This window comes from Diadema antillarum, unplaced genomic scaffold (genome assembly GCF_040938485.1).
Source record: "Diadema antillarum isolate AM-2024a unplaced genomic scaffold, OU_Dant_1.0 seq00000119_RagTag, whole genome shotgun sequence".
In the NCBI taxonomy this organism is placed as follows: Eukaryota; Metazoa; Echinodermata; class Echinoidea; order Diadematoida; family Diadematidae; genus Diadema; species Diadema antillarum.
The window spans coordinates 1,507,109-1,533,199 of NW_027271200.1; the positions used below are offsets into that span (position 1 = coordinate 1,507,109).

Genomic DNA, 26,091 nt, shown 5'->3' on the forward strand with positions numbered 1-26,091 from the left:
AGTCGCGTGATGCAATAAATAGGATATAGGTTTTTTATTGCAATATTCGCATCTGAAGCTTGCTATGACGTGCGGTATTTGCAAAGTAGCAATATAAAGTAAACTCGAAGGCAATTATGCCCAACCATAACGAGATCTAATGGAGAATGCACTGTCACGTAGAATGTGCAGTGCTTACAGCTGGTACTGAGTAATGAAAATTTGACTGGAGTTAGACAAGTACATTGTACAGAGTTAGAACTATCTGAATGTTCACATAGCAAGCCGTGGGTGCTTAACTGCAGTTAGTCATGATATGGTCATGTGATTTTGTGGTCATCCCATCTGTATTGTATTTCTCCTCGTCATGACTTGCAAGATGTCACTTTTGTGTCACTTTCTTGCAAAATATCCTCCTTTTTTCTTTTTTCTTTGTCTACATATCATTTTGAGTACCAGACATTATATGCTTAAAGGTTAAGAAGCTATTTTTGATGAAGTGAAATTGAAGATGAATCATTCTCAGGTGCTTTGGGTTTTGTTATTGTTGTTGAGCTGTTGTTGTTTTTTTATAGTTGTGTGTGTGTGTGGTATATACAGTGGACTTTTGTTATAACAAAGTCCTCAGGACCGGCAGTTTTCTTTCGTCATATCGAAATTGTGTTATAACTGAACAGCTAAGTATAAAAGATAAACACTACATGATAATTTTAGGACCTGAATTTTTATTTTGTTGTAGCAAAAAATTTCGTTATAACCGTTTTTGTTGCAACAGGAGTACACTGTACAGTGTATGTGCATGTGTGCTGGTGCGTTCTATGCAATGTACTGGGTTCTTCATATTATGGATCACGAGCGGCCAGTTACAGTTGCACACAAGCAAAGCATACCATGTGAGCTCACAATGTGACATGTAACATGGTCTTGTTTTGATCTGTGTCTAGTATCATGCAAGTGTTTGGTGACCTGCTGCTGTAATATCAATGATTTGATGAGTTAAAAAAACCCCACAAAAAACCCCCCCACAAAAACCAGTGTTCATCAATAAGACAAAAACACATTAATGTGTGAAGAAAATACTTCTCCTGTATGATTGTATCTTTGCTCCAGTGTATGTGGGGGAGGGGAGTTGTGTGTTTATCCAGGGAGTCTTCCCTGGTGTATCTATCTCCAGTACACAATTATGGATAAGTGTTACCCCAGATAAACCTATTAGCAATCCTGTGGATTAGTCAATCTATTCTGGTCTTCATCTGACCCTGCCCCTTCCTCTGTCTTCCTGCCCACATTATAATCTTTTTCTAGTCCCTCACAATCTTGTTTCTGTAGATCTATCCGACTAGCTTTGGCAGCTATCCCACAATTCCCTTCTTTCTTGTCCAAATTGCTTTTTTCAATAACACGTTTTGTTTATCACAGTTTTTGTATTTCATAGTCAAATGCCAGTCATCAGGTGGAGGTAAATGTGCTGCAAAGCCACTTTATTGGTAGTGACTGTTGAATTGAAAGAGGAAACTACATTACTATGACTTGAATGTGTAAAGCAGAAATAATCTAGGGCTTTGTAGTGTACTTTCACTCCACATGTTACTAATCAAATCAAATGTTGAGCAAGGTGGTTTTATGTGCTTGTGCAACATTTCTTGCCATTGATTTGTTTCTTGGTTTCCGACGCTAAGCATGGTTATGTATGCAAGTCATTTTGTTTCTTTAATATGAGGTATATACAGGGGTGATGAAAGTATTGCCTGCATAAATCCTCAACTGTTGTTGAATGTGATTCATTTTTGAAATTTCTGTTTCTTCCCTACTGAATGTAGCATGGAAAGTGACATTATGGTAAAGATTTTGTCTTAGGTCCATGAGAAACTTCATTATTCATCCTTGCCTACGTTTAGTCTTACAAAGGCCCCATTTGTATTTTTGTCTGCAGCCAATTATTTTTCCAATATCATGTATTATTAATATATAAGAGAAAACATGGTAGTGTCACCTCAAAAATGCACATTTTTATTATGCCTCCGCCACGAAGTGGTGCCGGAGGCATTATGTTTTTGGGTTGTCCGTCCGTCCGTACGTACGTCCGTCCGCTTTTGTTTATGCGATAACTTGAGTAATATTGACTTGAATTCTACCAAACTTGGTCCAAATATAAAGTATGATGGGGCAATTAGTTGATTAGATTTTGGGTGAAATTGGCCAAAGGTCAAAGGTCAAGGTCAAATGATGAAATTGTATCCGTTTACGTGATAACTCAAGACTGATCGAGCAAATTTCACCAAACTTTGTCGGAGGATGATGTATGATAGGACATTTACTTGATTAGTTTTTTAGTGAAATCGGATTGAGGTCAAAGGTCAAAGATCAAGGTCAAATCCTAAAATTTATCTGTTTATGTGATAACTCAAAACTGGATGAAGCAGCTTTCACCAAACTTGGTCCAAGGATGATGTATGATGGTACAATTAGTTGAGTAGATTTTAGTGACATTGGCAAGAGGTCAAAGGTCAAAAGGTCAAGGTCAAATGCTAAAAATGTTGCTATTTCCCCAATATCTGTGCAATGCCCTAAGGTATTTTCTTGAAACTTGGTGTAGACATGTACTACTGCGTGAAGATTCTCCAGAGAGAGTTTCATGTCATAAGGTCAAAAGGTCAAAAGGTCAAAGGTTAGGTGAAAATGTTGTAATATCACTTTTCACACAAATGGTTCAATGTATCTTCATGGAACTTGGTACATATGCATGTACTGACTGGCCAGAGATTATCATGGGAATTTAGGGGTCATAGGTCAATATTCATGGGGTCAAAGGTCAAGGTCAACTCCTCAAAATTTTACTATTTCCCTCATACACTAGTATATGAAATGCTTGCATTATAGTTTTCAAACTTAATATATACAAGCAGTACCTAATGGAGATTCTCCAGGAAATTTCCAGCCAGAATGTGAAAGGTTCCAAAGGTTAAGGGTCAAAGGCCAGGTTTCAATGCCCCCCCCCAAAAAAAAAAAAAAAAATCTATTTTGTACTGTAATTACACTCTTTCTTCATACCTTGAAAATTACTCAATGCATAAACTTGTAAAAGGGTTCCTCAGATTCAAGTAAAAATTCTCAATTCCCCAAATATGTGTACCTGCACTCTTCGACAATTATAGGAAACCCAGTTCAAGGAAAGTGATCATTCAAGTCATTTCTGACAAACCTGTCATATCAATATTTTGCCAGTTATGTGAAACTGTCATGGATCACACATTGTGAAGACAATGTACTATATGCCAATTGGGAGAATCATACATTATGGCGGAGGCATCAGTCGCCATAGCGACATTTCTAGTTTTCCTCTTGATTTGCCTTTGCAATATCAGAGTATATTTAGTGAAACATATCTAATTCCTCATAGGATATGGTAATGAATGGCCTTGCAATAATACACTGCATTTGTCTTGTATGTTGCAGGAATATGTGTATGCTTGCTACGTGCATAGCACCTTCTGCATTACAAGTGCACAAACTCTTGCTGCAAGTGCAAGTCACAACTTTTACAGTGCAGAGTATACTGTCATATTCTCTTCTCTTATTCTTTTCTTTTCTCTTTTTTTTTTCTGTCCACAATTTGTATGAGTTGTCCTCCATGCACAAGCTCTGCTTTTTAGTGGACTCCTCAATTTTTCCCCCTTAGAGCATGGATAATAACATGTAACAAGGTTGATTTGTAACTACACATTTGTATGCTTTTTAATTCATAATTACCTTTAATTTTCATTGTACAGTCAACTCATATGTACTCAACATCATTTGTGCTTTGTTTTGTTTTGTTTTTTCTCTTTTATGTTCTGTGGCAGGGGAAAATGATTTGGATTGATTTGGAATTGAAATTCCCCCTGCTAGGGCCAACATTCCCTCAAGTATTCCGTTCATTGCCTTCCAATACAATATAAGTATTTACCCTGCTTTGGATACACTTTAACAATTACATGTTTCTATGCACAACTGTCAAGTAAGTTGATATGGTGAAAGTGAGAGTGATATAAGAGAGTGGAAGTGAGAATCAATGGCAAATTGAAGTGTTTGAAGAGCAGCTTCAAGAGCTGGCTGTCCGGACCCTGCCTGTCATCCCTTCTATATGCCAGTGTGTCTTCAGCTCATCCCAGATTATAATTTTTGCCAAGAGTGCATACTTGTTTGGACAGTAGCTGACAGTTGGTTGTGTAATTGTATTTTGTAGCAATAGCAGCATCGAGTTATCAGTGGTGCTTCAAAGGTGAACATGCTCTCATCTCTTTCTCTTCTCTCTCTCTCCATTTTGTTGTGTTTTCTCATTTTTTCTTCTCTCTTTTCTTTTTTGAGTGGTATGAGAGAGCTTGAAACTTTGAAGTCAGCTCCTGGTTTCTTGGCTGAAGAAGAGGAGCAAATGCTAGAACTGTGCGTGTAGGGATGCAGTTGATTCCCATCAGTGGTAGGGACTTTTCGATTGTGTAGACGAGGACGCCTTTCTCATACTCGAGCGGTTCTAAATGGCTGTAGTCCACTCGTTACGTCTGCGGTGTTATCACCCATTTTGATTTTCGGTGCACGTCGTTCGCGATGTACTGTCATGACGTCATGGCCCGTTCCCTCCCGCGGGCTGACAATTGGTGCGCTGAGCGATGATGTCATTCACGTCCTGAATGTAGGGGGGATATGAAATCTTCGGAAGACACATTCTCGATTCTGGCGGTGGATGTGTGGGAGAAGCATGTGCAGTTCCTTTTAATGATTTCATTACCTCACCGTTCATGTCCAGGACGTGAAATAGAAAAGTCCCCATTATTTCGTGAGTGGGGCATGCATTGATTTTTTGGTTTAATCTTAGATTCAAAATGCATGGGGTTTTCTTTTGGCACATCGTTCCTGCAAAAAACAAAAAGGTAAAAAGAAAGAGTGACCAGTAGTTGTTTCGGATGACATCAAATTGATGTGACAGAGTCTCTCTCTCTCTCTCTCTCTCTCCCTCCCTCTTTCTATCTACCTATCCATCTATCTATCTATCTATCTATCTATCTATCCATCTATCTATCTATCTAGCTATCTATCTATCTATCTATCTATCTATCTTTCTATCTATCTATCTCTCAATGATTCACTAACATTCAGGGAATTTATAGCTTGCCCTACTTTGCTCTTAGTTTTGCCATTTTTGTGATGCCAGTGATGATGGTGTTATAGTTAATCCAGCATTTGTATCTCTATCTTGTGGTTTTATTTCATCAAATATTACTCTCCCCTCCTCAGGAGACCCCCACCCCACAACTCTCATGTGTGCCCTTATTTGGAAATGCTGCAAAAGGCATTTAGCCTGAGCATACAAATGAATGCTTTCCAAAGTGCTTTTATTATGTTCTGCTGAACAAATAAAAAGAAGTCCCTGTTCACAAATGTTGATATTGATCTTTCCACTTCCTCTTTTGAATTTCGGTTTGTTCATGACACGTTCTGGTGGTCTGGCCCTTTGGAGAAATATGAGTGAGTGCTGTGTCTGTGCCAAGTACATAATGACCAAACTATCCAATGACTCTTAAGGATAACCATGGCAAATTCAGGAGAGTGACTTTGAGTGATAACAGATACTCCATGGCATTGATGCTATCAGACATCATCCCAAACTAAAGAAGGCAGTCATTTAATACCAATGAAAACTGATAAAAGAATCAGAGATCGAGATACATCGTAGCTGGGAGGGGTTACATGCAGCATGAAGAAAGAAAGAAAAAGATTGAGAAAAAAGAAAATGAAGATAAGGCAAAATGCAGGGACCCATGATGTTAATGATGCCTGATTATTATCAAAGCATCTGATGAGCCATCCCATGATAGCTGTTTGGGCAGCAGCAGCAGCAATTCAACTAGCCATTTGTGTCTTTGAAGTTGCCAACAAGTAGTTGCATTAATTATGTTAGTGGCCTACACACTTATCAACTTTGATGGAATATTTCACTGTCTGGTAAGTCTATTGATTCTTGTACTGAGACTATAGAAAACATATTTTTTCATAAAAATATTGCTCTTATATTTTTGTTAGCACTGCTGTACTACTGCTAATAATAGTCATGGAAAATTATGATATTGGCAATTTAAAAAAAATGAGAATATTCATAATTGTGTTTTTTTTTCATCAGTAGTATTAGTAATAGTATTTTCCTGAATATGTTTTAACTTTTTGACATAACTGTTTGGTACATAATGTACAAAAGCAGTGCGACTTTGTTACATACATTTGAGCTTCAGGATTGTGTGTAATAGATTCACAAATTTCACACTTTAGAGGAAAAGGAAAATGATTATATTTAATTGATACGTTCACATGATCAGAGCTTGACATATTTGTGTTTACAAGCCAAAAGGGAATGTACTTTAAGTTGACTGCTTATGTAATTCTGTGGCAGATATCGTGAATCCCATTCAAGACATCTTGGATGAGTCCTTAAAGTGGATTTACCCCTAGCATATGTGGATTCAGTAAATGCAGAAATATTAGAAGGACACATCAGTGAAATTTGAGAAAAATTGGAGAGCCAGTTCAAAAGTTTTGAAGTTTCAACACTCTGATTTTAGGGATATGGTACCAAAAAAAAAAAATAAAGAGAATTCTACAAAATTTAATTTTGTAGGGTATACATCCCCTTTTCTTGTTACTGTGACAGTATGTTACACTACAGATAATATTATTCCCCTTCCCTTCTGAAGGAGTTGAGTCATGAACTCCGTCTGTATGCTAGAAAAATTATAATATGTCACGTGGAATTCTCTTTATACTTTTTGTTAAAACATTTCTCCGCTGTGACATCAAATATTTTTGTAGAATCATTATCTGGTGATGATGGCACATTGTCTTCATGGAAACTTTAAAAGTTCATTACGTCTGAACAAACAGGTTGATTTTCCTCAAATTTTGCTGATGTACTCCACTAATACTTGTGCATGCACTGAACCCACATATGTGTACATGGAGCCTATAAGTTATGGTATAACTTTTCCCCTTCACAAGTGTATACAAAAATGTGTATTGAAATGATGCACCACATTGTGAAAATATCACTGCAAAATAGAAAGAGAAAAAAACTTCCTGCATACTGTCATTCGGATTTTCCCTTGTATTTACTTACTCTCACTTCTTGTTTTAATAGTGTCGACCACCCAGCAGGAAGAGGGAGTCAATATCACGCAAAGCCAAGAAAATTATGTTTTTTGTCTTCTTTTTATTTATTATTGTAAGATCATTAGGGGCCCTGGAAAAGATTTAAGAGTGGACCACCAAATGAACTATTTCATATCATCCACCAGATTTCATGCGTGAATAAGAAAGCAAATGAGTAAAAAATATCTAAACAGTCAAAGGTGTCACATCATTTAACACATTGTCAGTGAGATCAGTTTTACTTGAACTTCAGACCTAACATGGATATTTCTCACTGATTGTAAAACCTTTGTTAGCCTATTCATGCAGAGCCAGTACTGGTAAATACCATTTACAACCTACATAATGTAAACCTGGGTATATGGTATACATATGTGACCCGCTACAACAAAATGATCCTAAAGTCGGGCGAGGTCGATTATTTGAAAATTGCATGACACAATTCCCTAATCTTTCTGCTTTGCATTGATATATAACACATCTTATAAAAATAATCGGCTGCGGAGATATTGATGTTTAAAAGAGAGCATGTCGAGACGTCTGCGAAATCACTGTTTAGAGAAAAGCACCCTAAAAGTTTTCCTTGTGACGCAATCACGATCAAGGGACACGCAAGTCAGTATTCACCTCCGGACAATAGAAGGTAAGCCCTAGCAACCCCCGAAATGCTCATTCAAACACAGCGTCGGCGGTCTCCTCACCGACCAATCAGTGACCAGGATGAGGAGAAGCGGCTGGGCATAGCGCACCCCGCCAGCACGCACCAGTCGACTGGGCAGTGTGCGAGCTTCACGCTTCGGTTAGCGGCAAGCAGCAAACTGACCAATGAGATCACTCTGGTCGTTGTTGGGGGCGGAGCCTATCTGTGGCGCTCAATCCAAATGTTCGAACCAGTTTCTGCTTCCTTGAAACGCCAAAAAACATGGCCTAGAAAAACGCTATTTTTTTGACTTTCCTTTCATCATTTTGCTTCAAAATTTCGACAGATGATAGAAGACATGCCATACTCTAATAATATGTCAAATTCAGAAAATCGTAAGTTTTGACCAATTTTGATGCTCTGACTTCAAACTCGATTTTCACGGCTTCGACCGTGCGTGACTTTAGGACCATTTTGTTGTAGCGGGTCACATATGTGCTTGCCCTCAGCTTTAAAGGGTGTGTACAGTTCTGGTCGAGGTGAGGATTTAACTTTTAATGTTTTGCGAGATATTCAGAAACCACTTTATTAGATGTCAAAGAGCATGCAATTCTAAAGGGTATCAAAAGTTTATTTGATGAAAATTGGTTTTGAAATAGCTGAGATATCCAAAAACAAGGTGAAACAAAGAGATCCTAATAAAAGGCGTGGCCTGTAGTCTTATTATTATCACTTTTTTTGATATCTCAGCCATTTGAAAACTAATTTCCATCAAAAATTAATGAACGTTGAATCCTTCTTGATTAGCATGCTCTTTCATATTTCATAAGAGATTTCTCATTATCTCACTTAGGAATGTTCAAAACATGAATCCTCACCTCAACCAGTACTGCACAGTCCCTTTAAAGGGACTGTGCAGTACTGGTTGAGGTGGGGATTCATGTTTTGAACATTCCTAAGTGAGATGATGAGAAACCTCTTATGAAATATGAAAGAGTATGTAATTTTAAGAAGGATTCAACGTTTATTTGATGAAAATTGGTTTTCAAATGTCTGAGATATCCTAAAAAGTGATAATAATAAAAGGCAACAGGCCACGCCTTTTATTAGGATCTCTTTGTTTGACCTTGTTTTTGGATATCTTAGCCATTTCAAAACCGATTTTCATCAAATAAACTGTTGATACCCCTTAGAATTGCATGCTCTTTGACATCTCACAGAGTGGTTTCTGAATATCTTGCAAAACGTTAAAGGGGATGGCTAGTAACCGATCGGTGGGAATCAGTGGGAATGCTGAGGGTTGATTGTTCCAATCCTTGTGGGATTCATTTAAGAGTACATTATATATCTACTGTTGTGTGAAAATTATTTGCTTCAGAACGGTCTCATATTCAAGTAATGTGCAGATTAATGCCCCGTCACTGACCAGGGACGCTTACCTGGAAACATTAAACTGCACATTACTTGAATATGAGACCATTCTGAAGCAAATAATTTTCACACAAGAATAGATATATAATGTACTCTTAAATGAACCTCACAAGGATTGGAACAATCATCCACCAGCATTCCCATTGATTCCCACTGATCAGTTACTAGCCATCCCCTTTCAAAGCTAAATCCTCACCTCAACCAGAACTGTACACACCCTTTAACTCACTGTTGAATTAGAATGTCACATGTTGTTACTTTATCACAATGTTAACTTTGTCATCACAAATCAAAATGCAGTCCAACCTTCGTTATCTTGCCACGTGGTGATGGGCAGCCATCTGAGATGATAAGTGATATATAAGGCCAGATATGCAAGATATGCTCAAATATGCTACTATATTCGAAGCAGGTTGTTTTTCTCAGGCAGTGATCATATTTTTTTTGTTACATTGATTATTTACATGATAATTTGCATATTTTTGCCACTCACATGATATGGAAGTACACTGAAATAGAATATGAGAAAAAAAATTCCCCCTTTTGCGTGTCGCTACTTCGTTGAGTTTGCGGACTGGTAAAGATGGGCAAACCTAAGATGTCTCGATTGTCTATCCCCCTGATCAGATGGTCAAACCAGTGGCATGCTTTTTCTTCTAGTGATGGTGTGTGTGGGTGATATAACTGTACTTGCTAACATGGTGATCAGCATGTTCATCCATTCCAACCTTTAGTATTTGCGAGAGAATTGCTATCATGTGCTTCTTGGTTTTGGTATGATTTTGTGCTGAGAACACATGAAAACACAAACACAATTGGGTGATCGAGTGACAACCCATTTCCGTAAGTCATAGAGAGATCCGGAAAAGTAATGGCCATGGTAACTGAGGTTAGACTGTGGATGTCACGTGAAAGAGAATGTAGGATGTCTTGACCAATCAGAAGAAAATCAAAAGGAAAGACTTGACAAGGTCCCCCTCCCCCCTTCCACTCCCTGTATACCAGATTATAGAATTGTAGTGTGAACGCAAATAAAATCAAATCTGCCTACAAGAGCATGCATACCCCATAATTTTTGGCAAGTCACAGCCCAGCTGGCATGCTCTGTAAACCAGGAAGTTACTGCGTTTAATGTGTGGATGGACAAAATACAAACAAATTTAGAGACTGTTCAGCAGGGGAAAAAAAGGTAGTGGGAGAATTATGTTGTCAAATGCCTGGGCACTTAATTGTTGGAGTGGGATTCCACGATCGGTTGGCATACAGCTTTACAAGTGCTTGCCCTTGAGATCTGTTGTGCATGAGTAGAAAGCCGGAATCGAATGTTTCTATTATTATATATTTTTTTTTGTCAGTGTGTTGAGAAGAAGTGGGTCTAGAGCTACAGATGTGCTTTGGCCGTGAGTCGAGTCACGGGGGTTTTATAGTGTTGGGACAGTTCAATAGTTAGCCCAGTGTCGGGTTGAGGAATTACCGTACCCTGTGTGTGCCGCTACAGCCAGGGACTTTGTTGATTGTTGTTGGAAGTGACTTCAGCGGTGAGCCCATACACGTGAGGGAGTGTATCACCTGTTTGTGGTGGGGATAGTCATACTAACAGGTGGATGCAGTTGGACTTGGCTTCCCTGAAAAAACTCGCCTGAGGATAATTATTACATCGCATCGACTTTCATACCCCCAGCGGATTCTGCATTTATGTGCATTATATTGAGTCAAAAGGGAGGAGCACTATGATGCCGTGTGAGCTGTTGTCGTTGATTTGAGTGACTTTTTTTTAAATGACAGCAGTGTCCAGGTATTTCAGATTTGACTCCTGTTTAGTGTAAGTAGCTTTCTCTGCCTCTATGTATCAGATTTATTCTTATTTCCTTATAGAGTTATACAGCTACTCCATCCACTTTACCTGCTTTGTTTTTGTACCATGTGGAGTTCATGTTTGCGGATGAATCAAATTGTGTGATGTGTCATGTAGTGGTGTACCAAAGTAGGGATCTAGGTCACAGGTTCAATCTAAAATGGCCAAGTATATTATGATGCATCGAGTTTACTACCCAGAAATCTCCTTGCTCCATTTTTCTTTCAATGAAGAAATCTTTTAATGTATATGACGACATTTAACCATAACCTCAACTGTTCCTATGGTGTGTATAAGAGTAACACCGCTCAATTGTCCGTTATACCTATACCTATACCCCAGTGCCTATCCATTACCGTTATATTCATTGATGGCCTGTGTGTGAAGCAACGTGAAGGTCACAAAAAAGGCTTTACTTCCCAGCTCAGGAAATCTGCCTCTCCTATTGTATTGACATGTATTGACAATCACATCCGGTGGTGTGGAAATCTCAGAACTATCCAAATGTCACCTCGATTTGTTAGTCATTAGGAAGTAGTTTTTTTTTTTTTTAATGACCAATTGTGTGTGTGTGTTGTGGGTGTGTATGAGTCGGGTAAGTGTGATAATGCAATGATGATTCTAAAATTCTCTTTGCGAATATGTTTCTTAGCATCTTCTTGGTACAAAACTCTGCTTTGAAGTAAAAGGATATCTTTATGTATGTCAAAGGCATACTTATTTATCAGATATTTTGCAACATCACAAAGGAGTTTTCGTACATTTACACTATTCAGACAAAGTTTGTTTTTCGTTGTTTTTTGCAGAGTGTTTCTCAGGACAATTGTGCCTAAAAACAAAAAATTATTTCACAGAAATGATGTGAAAAGCCTTTGATATGAGCAATCACTAGAGAATAATTTAGTGATAAGGAAAAGAGTAACTGAATGGTATTTGCTTTTCAGTTCATTTGAGAAGTACATTTGTATTATCACAAAGGCAAACCATTCTCTTCTAAATCTTTGATTTCATTTTAAGTATTTACAGAACTCTGTTGCCACCATGTGTTTTAAGTATTAATATATACATGCTTGTAGAGTACCAGAATTCAACATTGTATTCAATTCTTTAGATTATACTGAAGTTACAATGTTGTATGAGTAGAAAAGTTGTGATGAGTTTCTGGACTTAAACTGCTGTGTTTATTTGCGTTCTTTTATCGGTTTTTTTTTTCCAGTGCTGTCTATGAAGTGCTTGAATTTGATGTGATGACAGGCTGGTTCATAATATGAAAATCTTGGAAAAAGAAATACAGAAGAATACACCTTGACAGTCTGGAGTACCCATATGTATATTAAAAAAACCCTAAATATTATATACTCTGTGACAACAACTAGTTGTAGCCCTTTTTGTGTGTGTGTCAATCAACCACTTTTTCAAAAAGTGACCCTCGTAACATCCTATGTGGAGTTTCATTTCTTGATTGAGGTTACCAAACTAGCTTTGCTTTATACACTCCCAGCCGCTGTAGACAAGGATCGCTGCAGAAGCGTGGATGCTGATTTGGCTGTTGGGCAGTGGATATAGCCGGGTGTTCGCCACATCTCTAACATAATGTTTTATGATGGGGAGACGGAGGTAAAAGAACTTTGTAGTATGCCGTGTGACTGCTTTTGCAGTATTTTAGTCACTGAATTAATCTATCTATGAGTGTTCATGCTGTGATATTCCCTGTGCATAAGGTGAAAGGTGTTACTAATCTCCAATTGCTGCATTAAATTATATTCAATAACTTCCCTGGGCCTACTGTGTTTTAAGTGAGATAAAACAAACAGTAATGAGTGATACACTGTGCAAGACAAACTATTATACATTGCCTGGAAGAAATCCTCAAATGGATTACACTTACATTAAAATACAATGTGCTTCTCTATGATTGGGTAGTGAAATTTGTAGATGTAACAATTCTGCTTTACATAGGAAAGTCATGTGCCATTTCAAAAAGTGAATTGTTCCACTGCCTCCTGCAAAGATTCCTCTTGTAAATCTTACACAATCAATGCAAATACTAATAGATAGTCTGTTTTATAAGACTAGCTAACTTGAAGGGATGTTACCTGGTGTGCCGGTTCAATACATGACTTCATAACCTAATTGTCTCCTGTTGTCATTAACCAGTCTATTAAGCCACCTGTTATGTTGAAGCTTTCTGTTTTAGTGTAATTGAAATTGTGATGTGGTTGCCTTTGATACGACTAACATTATTTAGGCGCTGGTGGGATTGTTACAGAATGTATTCTCATTTCTAAAGGCTCTCCTTTCAAATAACACAAAACAAACAAAAAAATCACGATGGTCAAAAAGAGAATCTAAAAGTTGTGAAATTGTATTTCCATGCATAAGTGTAATTCCTGTACAGTGAATAGAAATGTTTCTAGCAATAAAAGAGGTCATTTCAACAGACTTCTTTCTTTGTTTTTTTTTTGGTGAATATCATCAGCACATTATTGCGAAGAATTTTATCACCCATTGTGACTATTTGAATATTAATTGATATCCCTGATTGCTTCTTATTGGCACATTTAGAATAGCTGCTTGGTCACATGATTGGGTTGTCATCATATTCATTTGCCTCACTTAAATTTGAAATTGCAATAGAAGAAAAAAAAACCCCACAATAAAAGCCCTAACCCAACGAACTCTAAAAAAGATCCTGATTGTTGAAGATGCACAGCAATTTATATCACACCCCTACATTGCAAACCTGCTGCTAAACTCCCTCCATGCTGAAAACTGTGTCTGTCCTAGCTGTTCTTGTCTGCATCGTTTCTTTGTTTGCAACCATTTCAAGTCTTTTGTTGTGGTCTCTGTGTTTACTTGCATTAGATGAAACATTTTAGGAGAAACCTGTTGTTGTTGTTGTTGTTGTTGTTTCTTTGTTTTGTTTGTAAGTGTATATGTGACCGTGCACCTCAAAACGAACAAAAAGTCGCACACACTGATTTTGCGTGAGGACTGAAAATAAGTGAAATGGGTCAACTTAGCCGAGCTTGACTTTTTCATATTTTCTGAAAGAGCGGGTCTTCTTTTACATTATGCTAAAATGTGGTATCATAAAACGGGCAGGAAAGTGTGTTTTTTAGCAGTTTATCTCGAACATTTTTGGTAGAATAGTGTGATTAGGTGCGTCTTTAGAATCCCTTTTTCATTTCTGAAAAACCTTGTCCTCACTCTTCACTTTCAACTCTAATAACTTTTGAAAGGATAGTGCTACTGCTTTGAAAGTTGGCATTTATTATAGGAAGAATGTGTTAATGAGGCATGCTTAATTTCAGTTTAATCTAATAATCCCTTCACTGTTGTTACTCTGGTGGTTTACTTCCTGTTTTTTGTCCCATTCATCGCACAGCCAGCATGGTTTGGGAAAGATTAAGCGCTTGAATAGACACTGTACTTTAGAGCCTCTTTTCTCAGTTCACACATTTCCTGAGTTTGTGCTTTCTTTCCAATATTTAGATAGGTTAGGAGAGTCCATTTGATTTGAGTTATACATCATTTTAAAGCTTAGAGTCTGCTCTTTCAGAATATGGTCTTAACTAAAAATTCATGTCTGGCGACTTTTTGTTTGTTTTGAGGTGCAGTGTCACATATGTGTGCAGTTTCCATCACTTGTATGTGTTTCATGCGCATTGTTGCAATTTTGCACAAGTTGCCGAAGTAGTCCTAGATTATGCTACCATACTTGTATATCATTACCAAGCACAAATCTCTGCACCTGTCTCAGTTTCCGGCACTCCTATACATAATGTTCCCCACTGCCGGTCTGCACTTATATGGCATATTATTAGTGTTAGGAGAATTGAGGCAAGCACTGCATATCAAATTGGAAGATCTGTGAATGTGGTAAGGGAAGTGGTGTCCTGTCTGGCAGACTACCATATCTTTTGCTGACACAATTGGTCGGTCGAAAAATGATTTGCTTGCTCAATCAAAGCACTCATTCTTTGTCTCATTCCATCCAAAACTGTCCTGCTGTTGAAAATATTTTGCTGTCATGTCAAATGAACAGTCTATGAATTCATGGAATAATCATTCCATGGTCATCCTGTATCGGTATTGAAAATGTAGATGGTGAAGGCTGTTATTACTCTGTGTCTGTATTGGTATGAAAATATAGGTGGTGCTTGCTGTTATTTATCCGTATCTGTAATCATTATTATTTCTATCATATTATGTATGTATATATTAATCAATATTATCATTACTATTATTCCTATATCCATTGCTACCATTCTTATTATCTTTTTCGTCATCACTATTTTCAATTTTGACATTGAATGTTACGATGATAATAAAGTTTAAGAGTACAAATCCCTCTCAGATGTTCATATTGACAATGGATGCCATGCAGTTTCACAGATTTTCTTGCCCTTTTATGGCCAAATACCACACATATGGTTTACTTGGTTTCAGAAGATAGATCATGCTGCAACTCTGACATTTTAAATTGAAATGAGTGGATTTTGGTAAAAATGTGTCTAAAGTTGAGCTTTACGGATTATGCAGAAGTAGGTCGGGCAAAAAAAACCCCATACAAACTAACCAAAAAACAAACAAAAGCAAAACAACACAAAAATAAACAAAACAAGGACCTAATGTGACATTCAGCGTTCAAAGGGATCGCATAGTCTTGGTTGAGACCCAACTTCAGGTTTCTAACATTTTTGGTGAGATAATGAGAAACCTCTCAAATGAAATATGAAAGAGCATGTAATTCCAAGAGGAATTCAACGTGTATTTGATGAAAATTGGTTGTGAAATGACCGAGATATCCAAAACAGAACAATCCTAATAAAACGTGAGACCTACCTTTTATTACAATCGCTTTGTTTTACTTTGTTTTGGATGTCTCAGCCATTCCAAAACCAATTTTTTATCAAATAAACTTTGAATTCCTTAAATGGTATGCTCTGCACTATTTCATAAGTGGTTTCTTGGTACCTTGCAAAAAGTTAAAAGCCCAATCCACATCTCCACCAATACTAAACCATCCCTTTAAGCTTTAAATGAAAAACATAATGTATGGGCCCTCTTGCACGTAAATGTGTACACTTATTTCTAGTTGAATATTACAGTTTATTATCTATTTTTTGAGAACCCTCAATTTTTTCTGCATAAGAAATATTGGTGTTAAAAATATTTGCTTAGTGGTATTACAAGGGAATTCAGAGCTAAGATCTTGAGTGTGAACAGACTAAAAGGAATGTTCAGACAAACCTTCCGGAGAATGGATGTATTTCATGTATTAATACTATAATAGCACTTTAAAAAGTACTTTGCTGTTTGACTCCTGATTTTCTTGTTAATTGTTAATGTCTGTGATCGACTAACCAGAGTCAATGTCCTGTTCGTCCTTGTAGACCCCAGAATGTGATGTCACTTAAAGCAAAAGTATGTCTCATCAGCAGGAGATGAGTCTGTCATCTAATCTGTCTACTACCTGGGTTGAGGCCATGAGTTACACCCGCCTTTACATACCCCCCCCCCCCCCCCCACCCCTATCCCAACTCACAATCCCAAGATAACCAATCAGAGCATCCCTGAAGGATCGACCTTGTGATTAATGCGTTGCTTTGATCTTTGGGCATGAGACAGCTGTAGCTCTGTCACATCCATGTCTTTTGTTTTTCTCAATATCGATAGTGTAAGCTTTCCACAGTGATTGAGGTAAGTAGTCAGACAAGTCTTATAAATTTTTTGCACATCTTCTCTTTGGGCATTGTTATGGGTGAGGCTTATCAATTGTAAAGAGGAAAAAAAAACCGATATGGATGGCTGTGTAAGAGTTTTATTATTTCATGTTGGCCATCAGTGTCCTGAACACCTTTAAATCAAGGTGTTCTGCCATACTGCAAGAAGAAAGAGATAGTGTGGACATTTTTCCTCTTCTGAATGACTGTGCAAACATTTGCAGAGGAGTCAATATATTCTATCTAAGTAATGTATTGCTTCCAGATGGAATGTTGGGGTTCCTCTCACAGGTATGTCACTTTGCCATCCACTCCACTATCTCAGCAGAACGACATCCATGTCTCGAACCGGAGGATGACGGACCGCGTCATCCACATCCAGGATGAGGATGTGCTCCACCGGGGCTGGCTCAAGAAGCAGGGCGGGGCCTTCCGCTCCTGGCAGCGGCGCTACTTCAAGGTGGCCAACGACTTCATGTACTACTATGCCAAGGAGGACGACACACGGGTGCTGGGGTACATCCCGCTGCGGGGCAACATCCTCAAGAAGCACAGCCACAGCCCCGAGGAGCCGGGCAAGTACCTCTTCGAGATTCTGCCAGGTAAGAAGCCGGTGGGCCGCCTGTTCTCCTCCTCATGTAGTTTTTCTCTTTCTGGCAAGATTCTCCAAATTATCTTGAAGTATTCACCAGAGATTGGGTGACATTCAAATTCAAATTCAAATTCAGGATCAAGCTACAATTTACCATCAGATATAGCATCGATTGTGAGGAATTAGGAAGAGAAGTCTTGGATTTCTGAGAGTTTTGGGAGTACAATGTACTTTTCAGTTTTCTGTTAAAACTGTATTCATTGAGTTTTGAAAAGAAGCCCCTAGGACTTGTCGAATGGTGGATTGGCTATAGTAAGAATTCTTTGTATGATGTCAGTAATGTCAGGATTTGAACAAGAATAGCATGGGTATAAAAATCAAACGATGTTTGCATTTAAACTGTCATTTTTAAACCCGTAAGTAGTTTCCGGCATTAAGTTGTTGAGCTCTTGGCATTATACGTACTAATAACTGATAGTGACCTGCCAGTATATCCCCACTCACGTACCATTAAAGCACAGAATCCAAACAGAACGCTGACATGTGTGCTGGTCCTGGCATGACAGATGTGAGCATTACTTCAAAGGCAGGAAACACTTTATTTCCTTCAGTTCATATCTGTGGGATCATGCCTTCATTATACGCCAGCAGTACTACAGTCCCATAGCTTCCTGTTCATCTGAAGTTTAATACGTGTATAGCAATAGAGAGTCAAACAGAAGACAATGCTGGTGAAGAAAGGCTTCACGACACGTTGGAGCCATGCTAGAATTTTGATTGACAGACTTCATTCCACTTTGGAATTCTGTGTGCAGGTAGCTAAAATTAAACATGCAGTGTTGATAGAATTATTTTACGCACACTAATTTGCCATAAGTATGTCATCATAAGGCATGCATACACTTGCACCTCTTGATTATTCTTCATTCATTATCACTTTTTATTTCAATTTGTCCTCAAAAAGAAAAGAAAAGATATATGTTCATTATCATATATCATGTCATGGGAAAAGCAAGGTTAGAAGTAGCACAAGTGTTCATTACAGATCTGCTTTCTCTGAATATCTTCTATGTATTTATTTCAGTTTCATAGGTTCAGTATTGACAGGCCTTTTTAAGACATAGTTCAAACATCTGAATGAATAGATATCAGCTTTTGTATCAAATGTGCGGTGATATCAATATAAGAATTATTTTGGTTTCAGTTAATGTCATTTTGGGAGAGATACTCTATTTTGTATCACTTTACATCTGGTGTATATTAAACTTCTAACTTGATGGCTGTGACAAATACCCTTCAGACAAAGAGAAGGTGAAAGGGGAAAATAAAGAATAGAGATTACTGCATTAAGTTTAAAGAGGCTGATTTCAATCTTCGTCAAGTCTTCCTGTTCAAATGGACACAAGGTCATATGATCAGTAAGCAGCTTACTGCAGTAGAGCCTGATTGATGTCACACAAGGAAATTTTCTTTATGGGTATCTCCTGGTTTCCTCGCCGCAGCAACAGCATCCGTTGGGATAAGTCAAAGTAAATATTGTCACTGGAGGAGCGAAAAGAAGCTTGAACTCTAAGGACACTGCGCAGTATCAATTCCTCTTCTGGTCCTCAGCCTGATTTCTTTAAAGGAGACCTCTGGATCATTTTCAGACTCTTAGATTTGAACAACTATAAATCAGTTATACTTTGAGAATTTATAGTGATTGAGATGCAGAATAATGATCTTTTTAAAATTCATAACAAATTGCAACGAACAAGGATGATGACGTGGCAGCCTCACCAGAAGAATGCATGAGTTGAGGCTCAAGGAAACAGATTAAAAGAAGATGGCATGCATACTTTCTACGCAGGTGAACTTATTACACTGAAATTATTACACTGCTACATCTCTGAAATATGTGAGCCTTCTATGTCATCATCATTTTTCAGTGCAATCTGTTTCAGGTTTTTCAGAGTACTGGTTTAAATGCAACAAATCTGTACGTGGAGCTGTCAAGTTATGTTCTACATGATGTGAAATTATGAAAATCGTCTGGAATGTCCCTTTAAGAACTCTACAGCTTGGCGTGACTCACCAGTACTCGCTGCATTTTCTCAATTTGAGAGGAACTTTTGTGCTACGAGTCATTCAGCATCAGCTAAGCACACCAAAGCATAGACAGTGAGGGACAATGTTATAAGCTGCACATTGTAGGTCATTGGACTTGCACCCTGAAGACCCTAGGTCCAAGCCCAGGTCCAAGCCCTCACTTGTTGTAGAATGAAGAGCTGCAAGGATTAACCCCTTTTTTTGGGGGGGGGGGGATGGGAGGGTGGCTGCGCAGTGGTAAAGAGGAGAGATAGAGGAGTTATGGGAGAGTCCAAGTATGAGCACTTTATATTTCCTTTGTGCTTTAAAGCCACTGTTAACTATTGGGAGCAGTGACAAAAGTTCGAATTAGCACATTTGATGCACATAGTTAGTTTAGTTGTATCACAAAGCACCCTACTGTACAAAAATTTTGCATTAAAACTGCAAATATTAATAGGGATATTACTAATTTTCCTATAAACCATCACAGTGACTGTTTATTCCAGTGATGGATTTTACAAATAGTAAAACTATTGTTTACATTTTAGATATTAAACAATACTAATGTTACTTAACAGTGATTATACTGATTAACATTTTTATGTTGGTTATTTTTGTCCCTAACTCACATTTTAGAACTATTTTGAAGCACCGAAGCTGTTATTTTTTTTTTTCATCTGTAAATGGTAGCAAGAGGCTTTAATAGTTGTAATACAACTGTTACGGAAGCTAAATAATACGTACGGTAAGTAGGAGACACCAACCTGTTTGGTTTGCAGACACAAGAACTTTGACACATTGTTAAGAAATGGTACTCTCATCTCTCTCTCTCTCTCTTTTTTTTTCTTTTTTTTTTGGGTCAGTGAATGACTACAATAATAGCAGACTAACCCACAGCCTCCCTCCTTCCTTCCCGGTCCATGCTTCGAGAGGTCACTTTTAATTTTGTCACACTGGTCTCATGATTATTTTGGCTCCCTAGGTATATTATCACTGATGGTCACATTTCCTGCTCTTCCCTTGAAAATTTTTACCCTTTCCACAGACATAGGCTTGTATCTTCTTAGCACCATTGCTAATTATAGAAACTGGACAAATTTTCACTTGCAGCCTCTTCAATCTGCTTCTTCCTCTGGTTTGTTTTTTATCTTTTTTTTTGTCCCTCCAGATCCCTGGAATTCTATCGGTAACAGTGAGTGAATATTGCTTTTGTGTGAAGTAATCAGTATATCTGAAAGATGTGTATCTGCCAAATCAACCAACTTGATTTTTTTTTTCATTCAATTCAAAAGAATACGTTTTAAGTAAAGCTTGATTCATTTTGCCTTTTTTGTCTTTTCATTTGTATCCTGTAAACCACCTCTCTGCTCCTGTCGTCCAACCCCTAGATTGACATTCTAGCATGATGATGTGTCTTCAAGTCAGTTCATTTTAATTAAATTCATATTTTATTTTCATTCTTTGACAAAAACATTGCATACACTTATTTTTGTAACAAAGGAATATTGTAGATGATACATTGTGGGAATAACAAAATATAGAACAATAGGGAAATATTACTATAGCTCAACATTGTGATAAATCATCAAAGTAAACAATAGGCCTATGTAAACTAATGTGCAGAAAATGGAGGGACCCACAGAAAAGACAATGCTTGTAATATATGGGCCCCACTGAGAATTAGAAAAAAAACTAAATACAAAATTAGGTTTGTAAGCTTACCAAGGAGACATGACTGACAACAGGACTAAATGAGACAAGATTGACACGACATTGTATGAGATAACAGAAGAGACGAGCAGATATGACGGAGACAGAGACCTGCAGAAGTATATCAAAATAAAGTTGTGCAGCCTGAAAAGGAAAAGGAAAATCAAGGATTTGAAATGTGTAAATGACTCGCAGTGAGACAAAGCCAGACAATAGCAGTTAATAACTGCACTTGGATTACAGTAGCAATAAGATATGAGGCAGTGTAGATTTGCAATTGAATGATGATAACCTATAGGCAAATTTGAATCTGTGGCATCGTAAGATTGTGAGAGAAGAAGCTTTAACCCGTTGAGGAAGACTCCCGAGTTTACTCCGGCAAGTGTCTAAGGGAAATGCATCTTGTAGTCAGTCCTAAATGGGTTAATCTCCTTTTAAATGAATATATGGAAGGAGCGATTCTGAATATAAATTGTTATTCTGTGGGATTCCAAAATATGGATGAGTATAAATAAATGTGCTATGACCTAATAATATTTGTTGGAAAAGTAAGTGGAAGTCATTGGAATGCCATGTGAGAAATTTAAATATGACATGATTGATTTTGGGGGAACATTTAATAAAGAATTGGGCTGGAGTGCATTATTGTTTTACATATAAATTGTCCCATATTAAATAGACACAAATTTTCAATCTGTTACAGTAACTTTGTAATGAATACTCTGCATTTCCTGCAGATTTGTATGCAAATGATCAATATGGATCAGAACAAATTGATGTCCAATCATTGGATATGATTCCAATTATATATATATATAATTATATGTATATAATATATATATATATATTTTTTTTTTTTTGCATTTGCAGTATGTGTTTTGATGGTTCCAAAATTGAAATTACAGTATGTCATGCAGTAAATTTATGCAGAAACATGGGGAATTATCAGAGATATTTTGGCTCTTTTGTTGAATGAACTTCATATAAACCCCCTACCAGACAGAAAGATTGTAGTATGTAATGTACAAATAGGAGCACTCCCCCCCCCCCCCCCCCCTCTCTCTCTCTCTATGTCATGCGTACAAGCAATATTTCATATCAGACCAGGAGACCAAAACATAACAGTTCAAAATATTGTATAAATCCCAAGGCTGAACAGTGCTAATTATCCAGAAGAAACTCATACTTTTGTCATTATCCATTTTTCACTTCTGGCTCATTTTGTACACTACGTCATTTGATAAGAATGTGGATGATATGTAAAGTGACTGATATTATAAATGAACATCATTTCTTGTAGTTATTCTTTTCTTCCATTTGGTTGCCAAAACTTAATCATACACTCAGTTGTTCAATGTCTGCTTGTTTTCATTTAGAACTGTGTCCCTTTTCCAATATTGTATCTCCTGTCACTTGGGACTTTCCCTTTACTGGCTGTATTTGAGAATTCATCCATGAAAGATCATCTGGCATTTCACATCGTATGATCATGAACCTACCTGTTACATGATATCTGTGTCATGGCATAACTATAAATGACATCACACTTCAAAAACAGTGTGCAATGCTTCATTTACCATTGGGAGCAGTGATTTAAAAATGTTCCAGTAATCACATTATCACATTAATCACATTAGATGAATATGTGTACTGTAGGTCAGTTGTATCACAAAACTTTCTACCATATAAAAATTCCACAATTTTTTAAGGCCAAAAATATAAGGATATATCACTCTTTTTCTCAATGAACCATAACTGTAGATAGTTTATTCTAGAACAATTTTATTATAGCTATTGTTCACATTATTTAACAAGTGATTATACTGATTAACATTTTTACATTGGTTGTTTCTATCCTTAACTAACATTTTAGAACTATTTTTGAAGCACTAATGCTGGGTTTGTGTTTCATCTGTAAATGGTAAATAATGCCCTTAAGTGACAGACTTTTGATTCTGAATCCTCTGACTGCTTTTGACAAAATGACAACAAATGACTGCAGGTACTAGGAAGGAGACTATTCTGTGATTGTTTCAATCAACAAGTCCTTCCACCACACCACATTGAATGCCATGACTGTGCGCTGTTCCTGTTTCGTTTGTGTGTTTGTCACAAAGTTGCGGCTGATCCAGTCTCATTGTCCAACAACAGAAATTAGGAGTGCTCCTTATCAATGACTCAATCCATTACACTAGACAGCCTAGAACCATTACCTGATGCAGCTGATATGTTTTTGATAAAATCTGAATTGTCTTGAAACCGTGACATCACCCAAATCAGTATGTGACTGTACATGTACATCACAAAACCAACAAAAAGTTGCCCACTCCAAATTTAGGTAAGGACTCAAAATATGTGAAACGGGTCATACTTGTCAATCTCTGGTTAGTTAGTTAGTTTGTTTGTTTGTTTTCTGAGAGAGCAATTCTTCTTCTACATAATTCTAAAGTTTATGATCATGAAACGAATGGGAAATTGTGTTTTTTGCAGTTTTTCTGGCACACTTTGTTGCAGAATAGAGTGATTTTGTATAATAGAAACCCTTTTATTTCTTTAATTCCTTTGCACACTCCTCATTTTTGACTCTAATAACTTTTGAAAAGAGGGTGCTACTGTGATGAAAGTTGGTATTAGAGTATGCACAATGTCAGCTTAATCTGATAATATCTTCATTGTGGTTGCCTTGGATTTTATGTCCTGGTTTTTGTTCCATTCTTTTTACAGCACACAGCGTGGTGTGAGTTAGCACTTGAATAGACCATAAGCTTCAAAGCCTCTTTTCTCAGTAAACGCTTCGCCAGGGTGTTTACATTATTTCCCAAATTAGATAGGTTAGGTTACCCATTTATACTGAGTTATACATCATTTTGGAGTTATTAGGGTCTGCTATTTCATAATCTGCTCTTAACTAAAAATCCATATCTAGTGACTTTGTGGTGGTTTTGTGGTGCAGAGTCACATACATGGCAAACTGTATACTAAGTGTACTGTATGAGCTGAAATTTTTGAATATATACATGGGAATGTCCAACAAGTATCAATACAGGTAGAAAATATCTGTACAATGTATACATGCAAAAATTTCAGCTCGTACAGTATTCTTCCGAGGACAAAGACAAAAAGGAAGATTGTTGTGTGTGGTTAATACTCAATCACAAAGACTCTGTCACACACAGAGAGAGTGAGAGAGAAAGAGGAAGGAGGGACAGATTTGCCATCCTGGTGTCTGCAAGTGCCGTGGAGTTATTTTTAGCTGTATTATGATTGTCAGGAAAATGACACAACTCTTCAACAGGCAGAAGTTATTACATGTAGGACTGTTTGTATTTGTGTGCATTATAGAGTGCCGATGTGTCAGATGGCTTCTCATTAGTTTGGCTGTGCACACATGTTTTTTGCATTAATTGTAATCCGTCTTTTCATTGTGTATTTTTTCTTACTTTTTTTTCTTGTTATTGTCATGTCGTCGTGCGCATGGCAGATTGTCGTTACAGCGTGGGAGTGCGCATGGCAGATTGTCGTTAGGGTGTGGGAGTGCGCATAGGGTTAACAATATTCTGCCATGCGCACGGAAGTGTGCTAACAACAATCTGCCATGCGCATGACGATGTGTACTTTTGCAGACCAAAATAAAAGAAATATAGTCATTGCAATTGAACAAATATGTAATGTAAACACACATACCACATGTAATCATCACTTGCATTACAATGTAGTTGTGAATGCCTGTAATTTATAGTACAAGTAGATAATTGATCATATCTTCATTATGTCATTTATTTAAAGAGCTTTGAGGTCTTATGTAATGATTGCATCTACAGATGTCAATCATATTTTTGTCAGTTTTTATTTACAATGTATTTTGCCACATTATATCAGTTTACTTAATGTCATGTGACAATCAAATTGTGGCTTTCAAGTGACCTAAACTCTTCAAACTTTAGTAGTGGACACCTTTCATAAAATGGATGCACAGTAGAAAAAGACAAAAGAAAAAGAAATAACGACTCAGCGATGAGTGCTCATCTGCAATTTGGGAATGAAATGAATTTGGCAACTTGCTATGTCACTATTCAATGGCGTGTGTGTGTGTGTGTGTGTGTGAATGTATGAATTTTTATGGAAATTATCTAGGTAGCCAGTTTATTATCTGCACAGTCAGAGAACAAGAGTTTGTGCCAGTTCCAAGCAGTGCCTGGGTAGACGTGTGAAGCATGGCCAGCGTGTGGGCTTGAACCCCCGTGACCCAAATTGCAATTTCCTTCCGCAACTTTGGGAAGCCGCTGTGAGTCAACAGACAGCTAAACAGATAGGGGAGGGGATGGGGAATAGAGATGGGGAGGGGGCAGGTACCCCTCCCTTTCCCTGTAAGGGTCATGATTTTTTGAATTGCTGAATGTACTTAAAGGTTAAGTACACTTCTCAGAAGGGCTCAAAATTCATCTTCCACGATTTGGCATTTTCTTGCAAAATTGAAAGGGTCTACCAAGAATCTTGCCTGGCTGATGTAATTGGGCAGGATAATGAGTTGTTTTGGAGGATTTTGAGATCAAAAGTGAAATGAAAAGTGATTTAGATAGTAGTACACAACAATCATTCATGAAGTGCCCTACCCGTTTGGTAATGGGTGGATAGAATGTTACATGATGATCAACTGCTCGCTGGCAGTAGTATTTCCCAACAAGCTGCATGCAATTCACTTTTGCACAGAAGATTGAGTAATACTGCTTTGGTTCAATTTGTAATCAATTATAAAATATCACGTAGCAACCACGATCAGATATGCTCTCAGACTGCAATGCTGTATGCATACTTTTTGGCTTATATTTCACGTTTTCGTTGTTACCCAACAGAAATTGTGTAGTATATCACAGCATTAATTATTTCACACATTTTTTATAATGCATATAAT

The 26,091-nt window shown here is 37.4% G+C and overlaps 1 protein-coding gene across 1 annotated transcript in view; it reads left to right on the forward strand.

Annotated features, from left to right (window-relative positions):
• Nucleotides 1–26,091, forward strand: part of LOC139727119 (uncharacterized) — a 55,586-nt gene that overhangs the window by 16,842 nt on the left and 12,653 nt on the right. Inside the window, exon 2 of the mRNA XM_071638101.1 lies at nucleotides 17,133–17,409. Within this exon, the coding sequence (XP_071494202.1) occupies nucleotides 17,133–17,409 (277 nt within the window). The remainder of the gene's footprint in view (nucleotides 1–17,132; nucleotides 17,410–26,091) is intronic.